This window comes from Kogia breviceps, chromosome 5 (assembly GCF_026419965.1).
Source record: "Kogia breviceps isolate mKogBre1 chromosome 5, mKogBre1 haplotype 1, whole genome shotgun sequence".
NCBI lineage: Eukaryota > Metazoa > Chordata > Mammalia > Artiodactyla > Physeteridae > Kogia > Kogia breviceps.
The window spans coordinates 51739620-51753683 of record NC_081314.1 but is presented as its reverse complement, the minus strand read 5'-3'; the positions used below and the strand labels follow the sequence as shown (position 1 = coordinate 51753683).

At 38.3% G+C, this 14064-nt stretch overlaps 1 protein-coding gene across 1 annotated transcript in view; it reads left to right on the top strand.

Moving 5' to 3' along the window:
• Positions 1-14064, top strand: part of WDR49 (WD repeat domain 49) — a 140417-nt gene that overhangs the window by 33917 nt on the left and 92436 nt on the right. The window contains 2 exon segments of the mRNA XM_059063910.1: positions 655-829; positions 12131-12298. Of these exon segments, the coding sequence (XP_058919893.1) occupies positions 655-829; positions 12131-12298 (343 nt within the window).

The following is a 14064-nucleotide window of genomic DNA, read 5'->3' as shown; positions in this document are numbered from 1 at the left end:
TGACAAAGGAATAGGTGCATTAGAGAGAGCAGCACTGAACCCCAGACACTGCATACAATGATTTCTGTCTTCCCATCAAATTCCACCCGACCTCTGAAAAATGAATTCTTACTGAATGACAGTAGAATATGCCTGTGAATGCTGAAATAGTCTAATTTGAACAATTTCCACTCATAATTATGTAAGCCTTTCATCTTTACTGTTTTTTTTTTTTTTTTTTTTTTTGCAGTATGCGGGCCTCTCACTGTTGTGGCCTCTCCCGTTGCGGAGCACAGGCTGCGGACGCGCAGGCCTAGCGGCCATGGCTCACGGGCTTAGTTGCTCCACGGCATGTGGGATCTTCCCGGACCAGGGCACGAACCCGTGTCTCCTGCATCGGCAGGCGGACTCTCAACCACTGCGCCACCAGGGAAGCCCTTTACTGTTTTTAATGACAAATAGATCATAAAAGCAAACACATAAAATGCCCTTGGTAATTGCATTAGCAACCTTGTAGTGTCATGTCTTTCAATATAACTGCCTGCAACTTTTAAATAATATTAAAGAAATGCCTGTTAATTCAATACCTATTCCTTATTAATTGTAAAGAACATAGATTCTTTTTGCAACAGTTACCCTACCCATGTTTGTTTTTCTTATAATGTCTCTCTCAAGGTTCAAGTAATTGCTTTCACAACGACCTTGATTTCCCTTTTTGAGCATCCTGTGGGTGCATGTGAAGATGAAGAAGCAACTGTGACCATTAACTGGGCAGAGCCGTGCTCTGGACATCACAAATGTTGCTATACGTTAAGGCACAAACTTCATTGTGGAGACTGGGTCACACAAGGTACTGAATTTAAACAACAATGAAAGAAACAGTCACCTTAGACTTCTACATTTACATTCTTAATGAAAATGTTTCACACACAGTGTTCAAGTCTAGAAACTAATAATTGATTCCCTGGAGGTTTTGACCTGGACTCTGCTATCCCCTGCACACTAGCAGGAATTACTTCTTTCTTTTTTTTCCTTCTAAAATTTATGCCTCATACAATTAATTCAGGTGAACTGTGCAGTCAAGAAATCTCAAGACAGGGGAGAAAATTGTCACAGAATCCATTTAACTTTACCCCAACTCTGATCCTAACTAATTTTGTTTAGTCACATTTGGGTCTACTTAATAGAAGAATTTAACAAGTACCCTCAAAACATTCCCTTGGTTTCTTTTTATTCTCATGGGAAGTGTATTAGTTTGACTGCCTTCAGAATGGACTCTTCTCAGTTTTCTTTTCTTTTTTCTCTTTTTTGATAAAATGACTGAGTTGCTCTGATCTAGAGTATTTGAGTGGCAGTTTTCTGTGTGATAGGATTATGTTATAAAACAACGTCTATGGAAGGCCAGGACTTTCTTAAAACCTAGTCAACAGTTAGTTTGTTAGTTTCATAATATGCCTAATTTTTTACAAACTTTACATCTGATGGTTCAAGATCCAAACATGCCATTTCTGCTCTGATACCTCCTTTGGTCCAGACACTAAGGACTATGGTATTTTTCTCACTTCTAAACTGCTATATTAAACAATGCTACATTCCAGTAATGATTGGAATGGAAACTGTCAATCTCATTGTTATATTGTAGGTATATTCCTAATGTTCTTTGAAGAAGACATAGTCAAAATGGACCCAACAGTTGGCTTTCATGGTAGTTTTCCCCTCTTTGAGTTTTAGGAGTTTGGAATTAATTCCTTAATTCATGACCTACAATAATAATATCCCACATGATGAACTATAGGTTCTGCACTTTTTTCTTCAATATAAATCATACCATGTCTTTGGTACTTTCTACCTATCCTGTAATTCTGGCATGATATAAATTGTGGGAAAACCAAAAGATAAAATTTTTTGGTCATCCACTATGTGTGACAGGCACAAAATTATGTGTTATGTTTTCATAACGTGGAAACAAGAAAGTACTAGAAAGTGAAGAGAGTCCTTGAAAGTGAGGGAGGTATTACAGCTGCTTCCAAACAAGCATGATATTTTAATACATAAACTAAAGACTAAAAAGACCACAGTAGTAAAGTTACACTTCTTGAAATCTGCTTATAGTAAGTTCCCTGAAGTTTAGTTTGAGTTCCATGACCTTAAATTAATATGAATTAAATTAATTAATTAATTAATTTAATTAATATGAAAAAGCTAATAGAATTCTGTTTTTGAAAAGGTTGGGGATGTAATAAGGTTTTTAAATTGAGATCATTTGTCTGAATATGAGTAGTGTCTAAATACTCTCTTCACACTCAGGGAGAGGATGAAAAGCTCTCACTCCAGACTCTGTCACAATTTCATTTAAACTTCTCAAAAACCAATGCTACTGGTGAAGTAATCTGCTGATGAGCTCTTGTCTGTTAAGTTACAGGACAAGAATTTTTCTCTAGGTCAATGTGAATTCATTGCTCATCATATTTCAAACATTATCATTCTGATTTGTAGTTCTTTTACCTACTGACAAAAGAATATGCCAGCTTAGTTTAGTATCAGCAATAAATATTCATGTTTATGACCTAAGGAATCCACCTTTGGAGTTTAGCCTCTAAACCATGGCAATTAGGAATTGGCTACAGAAAAGTTTTATATATATTTAAAAATTAGGGATCTTTGTTATCTAATTTGGATTATATATGTCTTAGCTCTTTGAATTAAAACTCATAATCAAGCGAACAGTCTTTGGAAGAATAGCTGAAAAAATATATTTACTTTTAGTCCGCTTATTTAAATCAGTCGACAATTATTTATATTTTATGTGCTTTAAAACTGTCTTAGGCATTGGAGGCAGTGGAAGAAAGATAAATTATAGGCTTAACTCAAAAAACTTAATAGGTAAGTAAGAATTAAAGACTAATATAAAAGCATGTATTCGAACATTGTACAATGGTACTGAAAACTACTAAATCATATAAACAAGATTTTGACTCCTATTGTAATTCTTAATCAGGAAAAGACATGAGGAAGAGCTTCAAGGGTGAGTGGTGGTATTTGAAGGATGGATGGGTAGAGGGGAAAAAAAGAGAGCATGGTGAATATAAATAAAGGTAGGCAAGTAGGCACAATAATGGAGGGCGAGATGGACATGAATAGATCAGAGATGGAGTATTAAGGACATAACAGTGCCTAGGTCTAATAAGGATGTCTGTTGGAAGATCTTGGCAAACAGGCCAACTTCACATTTAACAGAAAAAATGAAACAGTGAAGCATTGAAGGTTTTTGAGGAAATTTGGTCAGACCTGATATAGACAGCATTTAGGAAAATTTTATTTAGTAGTTCTGTCCAGCATAGATTGGAGGACAAAGAAAGAAACTGCAATCAGATTGGCTAGTTGGGATCATGAGAAAATGGAAATGATAAAGCAAGGAGAGAAACTAGCAACGTTTTGAAACAGGAATCTTCAGGACTTGAGGTCTGAAACGTGGAATGATGAGCCGTTTTAGAATATCTCACAAAGACTTCTGTTCCCAGGTTGGGAATGTTCTATTTGCAGTTGAGAGATGCCCTTCTGGGCCCAATGCTCAGACTCTCCCTGGCTCACTTTCTCAATGTTGACTACTTCTAGGATTCTTTATTCTGAGATACTCCTGATCTGCCACAAAAGTAGAATCTTTCTTACCAGTATTGTTCTGATACTTCCCTTCCCTTTGCCAAGCTTCATATTTGTCCCTTCAACCATCTAATTCAGATGCACTCTTCCTTGTGTAATTTGCAAACTTCTCAATTTTGGCTTTGCTCCTGTGTTCCTACAAATATCTGTACCCACATCAGAATCTTGGTTCTGTCTGTCATAACCCTCCCCATCGCAGATGTCCCAAATTTGGATGTCTCACATACAAATCACATTCATACATACATTGAAAATTAAAACAATATTCTTCGGGCAGGAAATATGTCCTTTATTCTCCTTAGTGTCCTTTATAACACGTAGTGTAATGTTTCATACGACTTTCCCTTTCTCACTGATTTTAAGCAATCTGATTGTGATGTGCCTTAGTTTTCTCGGTGTGTGTGTGTATGTGTTTATGCTGACTGGAATTCATTTTGATTCTTGGATTTTCATTAAATTTGAAAATTTTTCTATTGCTATTTTTTCTGAAGTTTTTTGTCTCCCCCTCTTTTTTTTTTTTCTGTAAGATGCTTGATATTGCCCTACTAGTTATGGAGCCTTTTTCATTTTTATTCAGCTTGTGCTTTTTTAAAATCACTATGCTTTAGTTGAGGTGAATTCTATTTCTATGTCTTCAAGTTCCTGGATCTTTTCTTCTGAGATATTGCAGAGTGGTTTCAAAGGGTGAGTGAGGCTGCCTCTGTGGTTCAGGTGGGCTAGCGTGCCCCAGCCTAGTGCCTCGGTTGGGGGCAGTCCTGCAGAGACCTGTGGTGTGGGCTGCAGCCAATGGAGCCCTGATACGAGTGGGGCTACTTCAGAGAGCCGCAGCATAGGTGGGGCCGTTGCCACAGCGTGGGCAGTACCTTTGGGGGTGACGTTGTTATCTCAGTACATTTGGAAGGCAGATTATCAGACCAACGGGCTATTTCTGAGCCATAAAGTTTAACGGAGTTTCCCCCGTTAGGTTTTTTTTTTGTGTGTGTGGTACGTGTGCCTCTCACTGTTGTGGTCTCTCCCGTTGCGGAGCACAGGCTCCGGATGCGCAGGCTCAGTGGCCATGGCTCACGGGCCCAGCCGCTCCGCAGCATGTGGGATCTTCCCGAACCGGGGCACGAACCCGTGTCCCCTGCATTGGTAGGTGGATTCTCAACCACTGCGCCACCAGGGAAGCCCTAGGTTTTATATTTACTTGAGACCTATCACGTCTTTGTTCTTTCTTCTTTTTGGAATGGGAATGCCTGTCACATGCCTGTTCTACCATTTTATTTTGGAAACGTGTAACTTGTTTGGTTTCACAAGTTCATAGCTTGGAGAGCAATTTACCTCAGGATGGATTGTATCCTGAGTTTTACCCATGTCTGATTTAGCTATCTGGATGAGATTTGAACTTAGACTTTAGAGTTGTTGTTGGAATGAGTTAAGACTTCTAGAACTGTTGAGATGTATTTTACATGCTAGAAGGACATGAATTTGGGGAGAGGGGCAGGGGCAGAGTGTATGGACTGGATTTTTGTGTCCTTCTCCCCCGCCAAATTCATATGTTGAAGTCCTAAGCCCACCGCCTACCCCCTTATAATGGTGCCTTTGGGAGGTGATTAAGTCATGAAGATGTAGCTCTTGTGAACAGGAAGAGACCCCCAGAGAGCTCTCTCACTTCTTCCCCACATGAGGGCACAGTGAGAAGTAGGGCATCTGTGAACTAGGAAGTAGACCAGGACCAGACACCAAATCTGTCAGCACCTTGATCTTGGACTTCCCTGTCTCCAGAACTGTGGGAGATAAATGTTTGTTGTTTAAATCACTAGGTCTGTATATTTTGTTACAGCAGCCTGGACTAAGACATTGAATAAATGTTATTAAAAATATTTCAGAAGAGAAACCAAAAGAAATCTTGCAAATATTGGTAGACTTGTTTTTTTTTTTTTTTTTTTTTTGTAAGGGGGGTTATTTATGGTAAAAAGAAAATGTTCAGGGTGAGAAAAATATATTTACCAATAATGTATAATGTAATACTCTATGAATGGCTGTTGAAGAAATGCAGTAGAAGAGAAGATAACTCAAAAAGGAGAAAGTAGAGTATATGAAAGGTGAAGTATCTATATAAGACTTTGTCTTCTTTCAAGTTTTAGATTTGAAACTCAGGTACCTCTGAAAGGGGACGGGCTTCCGTCGTAAGCAGTGGATGACTGCCTTTTCCCAGATTTAGTCACTGGGACTCGAAGCTTACATACAACTTTTTTGTTTTTGGTTTGCCTGCAGGTCAGTTATTTCCCTATGAGGAGTATGGAAGAAGGCTGAAATGAGGCAGGAAAAGGAAGAAGGCAGGCTGGAGTCAAGTAGAGGACAGTGGGCTTAGTAGTGAGTATGTTCCTCGGTCTGCAAGACTTACTGTGTCAGGAGCAAGCCAACAATGGCCGCATTCATGTGATACTCTTTTTACCCCAGCAACATGAATTGATATTCTTAGACCTCCTCAAGAAATATTTGTACTGATTTCCTTCTCAGTGTGAGGAGGGAATGTACAATTGAGGGAAGAAACTAATACATGGCAAGTTTGGTGCTGATATTTCACTGAAGCTAATAATAAAATATCTGTAAAATTGAAATGTCAAAAGAAAAACTCAGTTTCAGACATGCGAATATTAGCTTACTGCTTTTAGGTAAGGTTCATACTTATTTAAAACTTTGAAGGAGAAAATGTTTTCATTGCCTCTGAGTGGTTCTGTGGTGTATGTTAACAGAAAAATAATTACCTTCAGAAATGCTTGAAAATTAAGTACAGTGATTTTGGGCAGTAGTGGCAAGACATAAATGTCTTCAACCTCAAAGAAGTTTCTCTTTTTTTTTGGTCCCAAAGAATTGCCTTTTCATATGGACAATATCATTGGAAACCTTGGAAACCAGAGACTGGCAGTACAGCTCCAGAAAGAGTGAATACTAAATTGCCAATAATAAAACTTTTTGACTTGTTATTATGTTGAAAGGTGTTTCGCCCCCTTTGTTTGACCACGGCTACGAGTTTGAACTGATAAAATCACTAATTGCTGAGCTAATAAATGGAACTGTGCCAGGGAATTTAGAATCCAGGCAGCAGGTCATTTCCTTCGGGAGCCTTCATAATTGATGGGACTAAGTTTGGAAGAGAAGCCAGATTTAGTGTCTTGCTGGTGTGTTTTTCCACTTCCCTGCATCTAAATCAGTCCTCCAGACAAAAATGGTGCACCACTGAGTCAGCTGGAACACGCTGCCCTTCCTGCTAGCGCCCTCACTGGGTTTAAAGCAGTTGAAATCAGCTGTGAGCCACTGGCCTCAGTTTGAAGTAAAAGATCTTTTCCTGCAGCTCGTTCCACAGTGTGGTAGAAGGGTAAGATCCATTGTATTGTGAACATAGGTCTAATCAGTATTCTGAAAATTCATTAAATGAACTGCATTATTATTTTTAATGTACCTACCAGTGCTGAGTTAGATGTATTTTGATTTTTAAAAATGGAGATAGAATTATTCTTTCTTATCTTTTCTCTTTGAAATGGCAGCTGCTCAGAATGTAGAGAGCCCTGTGGTGGTCTCAGGGCTCCAACTTCAAAATAAGAAATGCAACTGAAAATAAACTCCCTCAAACAAGAGGGCATCAAAGAAAGTTCAAGGTAGGGAGTTTTCCTAAGTCACGTGACTCGTAAAGTAAAAGCCTGAAAAATGATAATAAGAATTCCTAGTTAGAAATGGCCCAATTTTCTACCCTGCTATAGCTTTCATCTGTTGGCAAATGATAAAAGAGTGGCCTCATTCTAGCTTACTCTAAGGGTACTTAATAGAATTACTTACTTAGTTTTTAGGCATCACTTTTCATTTTCAAATCACTTTTTTCACATTAATTAATTGCTATTACACAGGGTTATTTTGACAGCAACATGAGGACAAAGATCAATGACAGCTTCCCTTAATGCCTTTTTTATGACTAAGGGGCAAGACAGTGGAGGAGCTGAAAGTTAGCATGGTAATGGACAGACATGATCAAATTGTCTTTTATCCTCTCAAATATTATTAAAAGTAATTTAAAAATGTTTCTTTACCAATCCCCAAACTCAGTGAGAATGTTAAAAGCAACTCATATACTTTATCAGTTCATCCCATTCCCTAGCTTGATATTTTAAAAACTTTTTCATCATAACCCATTATTTCCTTTCCTCTCTTCAAGAAGGGAGGAACACATTTTTATATATCAGGTAATCTGATTTTAAGGAAATGGCTTTACTTTCACCTTTTACTCAGGCATTTTCAGGAGCTCCGGCATTTTACAATTTAATCAGAAACGGGTTATATCTTGGTTTAGAAATAAAGTGTGAATTGTTGAGCCTCTAATATGTAACAGTACAGGCCCATGAATGTCACTTGCTAACCTCCAGATTCAAATCTTACAGCAATACTTTAAATACCAGGGCAGAATGTACTTCTTTATATGTCTTTCTTTATAGCCTGAAAATGAAAGAAGATACTTGGATATAATGTGGAAACACATGACAAAGCAATTTTCTGGGTAGAAATACTTTATTTTGATTGTAGTGTAATGATATTATGGAATTTCCATGGATTTGAAGATATAATTATAGTGCTGTGTTGTATACTTTATGTATTATAATATTGTTTCATTAAGTCAAGTTATAATAACTCTTAGCATTTTCTGTAAACAAAGGGAATATTTTCATTGAGGTTGCTCCTAATGAGGATACTTGTCCTCAGCAGTGTTAGTGTAAAAGTGATCAGCAACCTTTATGCTCCTAAAATTAATTGCTCCCCAATGAGGCTCAAAGAACTAAGTTTTATAGGAACCGATTACTCCTTCCTTCCTTCCTTCCTTCCTTCATCTCTCTTTCTTCTCTTTTTTTAAGAAGGAAAGAGTAGATGAGAAAAAGATGGAAAACAAGTGGGCATAGGAATACTATGTCCTAGCGGGATAAGTAGCAATAAAAAAGTGAAGAGATCAGGAAAGACTAAAGATGAAGTGGGAGTTTGGACTGGGATTGAGAGTATGGGGAACATAAATGTAGTTGGTAATAGAAAGAACTTCAGATCAAGTAATAGAAAGAACCTGGCATACATACAGCAGTGTGGTTTAGTGAAAAATAAGGATGCAGTAGTACAAAATGGAAAACTCACAGCCAGACAGGACTGGGCTCAATCTCATCTCCACCTCCAATTAGCCACATGCCTTTGGGTGATATGGCTTTTGGACTGTTTACTCATCAGTAAATTTGGGATATCTGCCCACTAAAGATGACTACAGGGTGAGGGCATCTGGCATGATGATACCTGGTAATGAATGGGAGGGATTCAAAAAATTACCCGAATAATTATTACAAGTAATCCATAGATTGAGGGAGATTACATGATGGGGGATGAGCAAGAAACGTACCATCCAGGTGAATTCTGGGCAGAGTGGAGAATAGACCAGTTTGGCCTTTAGCAGTCTTTTTGTGTTTCAGGACATTTCACAATACACTGCTCAGTGAATTATTCTGTTTGCCTAGAGCTCTGTGAGCTCTCCTTTCTGAAAGTCTCCTTTGCATTGTTGCAGCTCCTCCTTTTTTCCTTAGAAATTGTTTTCTGGCATTGATTTGTAGAACCCTGGCATCAAAGATCGGTTAAACTCATTTACTTTAAAGAAGTAGAAACTAAAAAGAGAAGCCCAAAGTGGATTTTTTTGTTTGTATTTTTAAAAATTAATTAATTAATTTGGTTGTGTGGTGTCTTAGTTGTGGCAGGTGGGCTCCTTAGTTGCAGCTCGCGGGCTCCTTAGTTGCGCCAAAGTAGGCATTACTGAACTCAGGTTGGGCTGCTCGCCACTTGAAAGTCAGTACTTGAGAGACAAGTGCTGGTAGGAATGGAAAGTTTGCTTTATTCAAGAGGCCTGCAACTGGGGAGAAGGTGGACCTGTGTTCTGAAACCAGCTCGGAAGATTCTGCTCGGCCATGAAAGTTTTTAAAGGGAAATAGGGGCAGTAAACTCATTTAATCATTGAGGTAGGGAGTCAGATTCATCACCATCTCCCATTGCATGCAGACTTGTGGACTCCTTGTGATCTTTTTTTAAATGCTGTCTTGTTCACACAGTTGGCTTGAGGGATTACAGAGGGGAAGCTGGGGAAAAGATCTAGTCATCTGTTAATTACTTAGTCTTCATTTCTATTTCTTTGATCTAAGGAAAGAATCAACAGGTTAGGCAAGGCATTGTGTGATCAAAAGATTTGAAAGGTGTGCTTGGGCAGGAGGTGAGTAGAGAATGGGGGCACCTAGTTTAAAGGTTAGTTACAATATAGCTTTGCTAAAGTGACAAGACAAAAGGCGCCTCCTGCAGAGAGCTGCTTCCTGCAAAGGGCTCTTCCCTGCAAAGAGCAAAGCATATCCATCATTAGTAACAGAAACTTTAAGAATCACTTGAAAAAGCAGGTGAAGTGTTTTGCAATCCCAAATTACTTTGTAGCTGGAGATGAATTACCTGAGTTCTTCAGATCTATCATGGTTGGGCTTCATGAGTAGAAGGGGGGAGGTTCCCCAGATCCTGATATTTTATACAAAATTTTGTGTGTGTACACATCTTTCTGGTGGAGAAGGTCTATATCTTTCATCAGATTCCCAAAGGGGCATTTAATATCCCCAATTTTAAGAACTATGGTTTAATTCTCTAGACTATAGAAGGATGGCAGTGCTCTGCGGAATGTATTCTAGTGTCTTGCTTCTCGAAGTGTGGTCCTAAGAGAGCGTCAGCAACCACAACTGCGGATCGTTAGCAATGCAGCACCTTAGGTTTTCTGAGTGAGTATCTGCATTTTAACACCGATCTCTAGGTGACAGTTGTGCATATTAAAATATGAGAAGCCCTGTTCCAGTGGTCAGGAGATCAGATTTGACTTTGTACTCTGGCTCTGCCAAACACTAATGTCCAATCCCGACTGGATTTTTAATACTGTACATTATATAACATTAAACTACCAAACTCAGAATCAGAATGCTTGGGCTCTAGTTCTGAGTTGGACAGCAGTCAGTGGCTGACTTTGGCCAAATCTTTGAACCTGCATGGGTCTCTATTTCTTAGCCTGTACAATAAAGGAGTAGATTCGTCTTCTTTGAGCTCTGAATTTTGGAATTTACCTTTTGTTTCTCACACATGTATTTTGTCACCATTTATCTCTTGAAATGCTCTCTTTTTGTCAGGGCCCACCAAATGTCTTACAAACACTGAAGCCCACACTGGTTTCTTTCATCTTTGAACTTCTATTATAATTTCTGTACTACTTAATTTATCCCTTTATTGTATACTAAAGTTTTCTGTAATTGTTTGAGTTACATATCTTTTTATCCAAGCTTGGGACCATCCAAGCTATGTCTATTTCTTCTCTTATTAAAGGTATCATAGCACAGGGCATGTAGTAGATGCCTAATAAATCTGAAGGTTGGATGCTGTGTTTTGAAAGAGGACATCTATATGTGACACATGAATAGCCCCAATCTCCGTAATTTTAAATTGGTCATGTTAAAACATATAAGTCCCAGTTGCTTTTAAAAGCAATCATCTTAATAGAATAAGCTCAAAGGAAAGAATGAGAGCTATACTTCTGCCTCTCAGAATTTCCTTGCCTTTAGTAATTCGGAAATGTATGTATTCATATATATGTGTGTATATATATATATGCATATGTATATACACACATCTATATAAAGCAAATTAAATTCTTTCACCAAAATAGTAAGACTATTTCCAAGTTAGTTACTATTAAGTTAGCTTGCCATGTCCAGCACAGCTAACGATACAAATACTGTGGTTCTCACTTGGAGAAAGAATTTTTAAAATAATCTTAAAATGACAGAGGACAGAAGACTCCTGTGTTAGAGAAAAAAGACTTCGTTACTCCCAGCACAGCAAGCCCCATGAGTACCCGCATATTTGTGTCAGTTCCCCTTGACACCCAAGTCCCACAGAGGCAAAGCAGGCAGTTGCAGATGAATGCCTGCACACGCAGTGGGTCATGTTACAGGAGAGGAACCCTGAGTTTAGAGAACCTGAATCTTCTGCAGTGGGCAGGCGCGTGCTATCTTTTGCTCCAGAGTCATTCTTGGTAGTAAGTTTGTCTATCATTTGCTGCAAAGGGAGAAGCGATCTTACGTTCTAAGCTGTTTTCTATGTAAACACCTTCAGATGCCTATATCTCGAGAATCCCACATGATTATTGTGATTAATATTGTTTCCTGTCATGTGTTCTAATTTAAAAAATTTTTAAGCTATCGTTGCGGGGGAGGAAAAGTCTGAATGCAGACTTTGATGTAACTTTTCACTGTGGGTTCTTTGTGAGAGAAGGGTTTAGTGAGGTGTTTTCTAGGTGTCAGGTTGCATCATCATAATGAGTTTAATTTTTAATTTTATCTTTTAAAACAATTCTATTTTGCCTGTATCTTTTGAGAAATCGACTAAAGGTTGTTTTCTTTTCTTTTTTAATCAGTTACTTACAATGTGTCCTTAGATGCTATTATTTCCAGTACAACCAGCAATACAAACACTGTGGTGCTGGCATGGAGAGAGAAATCAAAAAAGCGTCTTAGAATGACATCCTTCAACATTGCCCAAGGCATTCGTGCTTTTGATTACCACTCTTGTCTCAATTAAATTGGTGTGTAAAATAAATCATGATAACTATGAGGGACTCATCAATAGTCTGGGATGCATATCTGCATGCATAGAGCCTCTTCACCATGTTGCTTTATTGCCAGAGAGACCAGCTTGAGCAGCTCACATTTTAGTATGTCTGATAATGATGCATCATGATGTGCAGCGTATATGAACTACATTGGGGTGATGATATGAGAAAGTTCCCCAGTGCTTTAATGAGTCTTTTTATCAGAATTGGTGCGGAATGTAAAATGACATAGAGAAAGAATGCAGTGTCTGCCTTCTGCCATCTTCCTAACATCACCAAATGCTCAACTCAAATACATCATTTTCTTATGTGCGTGCACACACACACTCACTCACTTACTAGAGAAATGCAAAATGTAGAATGTTTTTCAATCACCTTTCAGAATACAACTTCTAATGCTTTTTGAAAAATTTCAGATTTGTCCTTTAGCATACTAAAGGAGAGTTCTTTTTTGATGTAAATTTTAGCTGAAGAAATAAGTGATAAAGGTTTTCAGGCATTCTATTTAAATAAAATATTTAGATATTTTGAAAGCTGATAATTTTTTTTTTTTTTTTTTGGTACGCGGGCCTCTCACTGTTGTGGCCTCTCCCGTTGCGGAGCACAGGCTCAGCGGCCATGGCTCACGGGCCTAGCCACTCCATGGCATGTGGGATCTTCCCGGACCAGGGCACAAACCCGTGTCCCCTGTATCAGCAGGCAGACTCTCAACCACTGCGTCACCAGGGAAGCCCCGAAAGCTGATAATATGATATATATGATATTAGTTCAAATATTATAAAAAAGTGAGGTATTATTTTTAAAATTAATAGGGTAGTACAGAGAATGAACATACATGGCCTACAGAATGGGTCATATTAACCCTCTTACAAAAATTATCATTTATATAGAGTATTGATATCAGCAAAGCTGAGTCTCTAAAATTCCCAACAATCACAGCTGACATGGTAAAAAGAGACCTTGACTTTGAACTCAGGAATATGCCAACATCAGACTTTCAAGGAGGATTGTAGATTTATTAGAGAAAGTTGGAGGAGTTAGTGAATTGAGTTTGGGAGGACTCAAATATCAACCATTGCATTGATTCATTGATTATTCCAGCCCCTTTATACTGATCGCTACCTTGTACCTGGCACAGTGCTGGTATTACGTATTACTGTATGCAGTAACACTCGGTAAGATTTATCAATTGCCTTACTAATTTCATACTATGGGGTAAAGGCTTGAAACAAGAGTGGATTCACTTCCTCTTATTGTTATAACCGTTACACTGGGTATTAATCCAAATAGGGGTCTGCCATTTATGGCGATTCCATAAATGTGAATAAGTTCAGCTCCACAGTTGGCCCTAAACAAGGGAATGACAAAGAGTGCTCTGCTGAGTTTCCCCAGACCTGAAGAAGCACTATGCTCTCAGTTTTTGATGTGCTCCCTGAATATAATCAATTTGTGTTTAAAAAAAACACAAAAAACGATTGCCTCAATAGAGCAGGTCAAACATATATTTATGCTGCTTATTTGCTTGCAAATACTTGATTATTTACATGACAGTGAAAATAATTGGTTTCCTTACACTTTTTCATTAATTTGGAAACTTTAAATATTGTTTTAGTTCTCTCTTACCCCTGGGATAATTTTAATGTGGTCTGCATTCCTAGGCTGTGATGGCTGTAGAGGGGTATCTTTGGGACTGGGAGAAAGATTTTCTGCCCTCCAGATTGGGCTACTGGTTGCCTCTC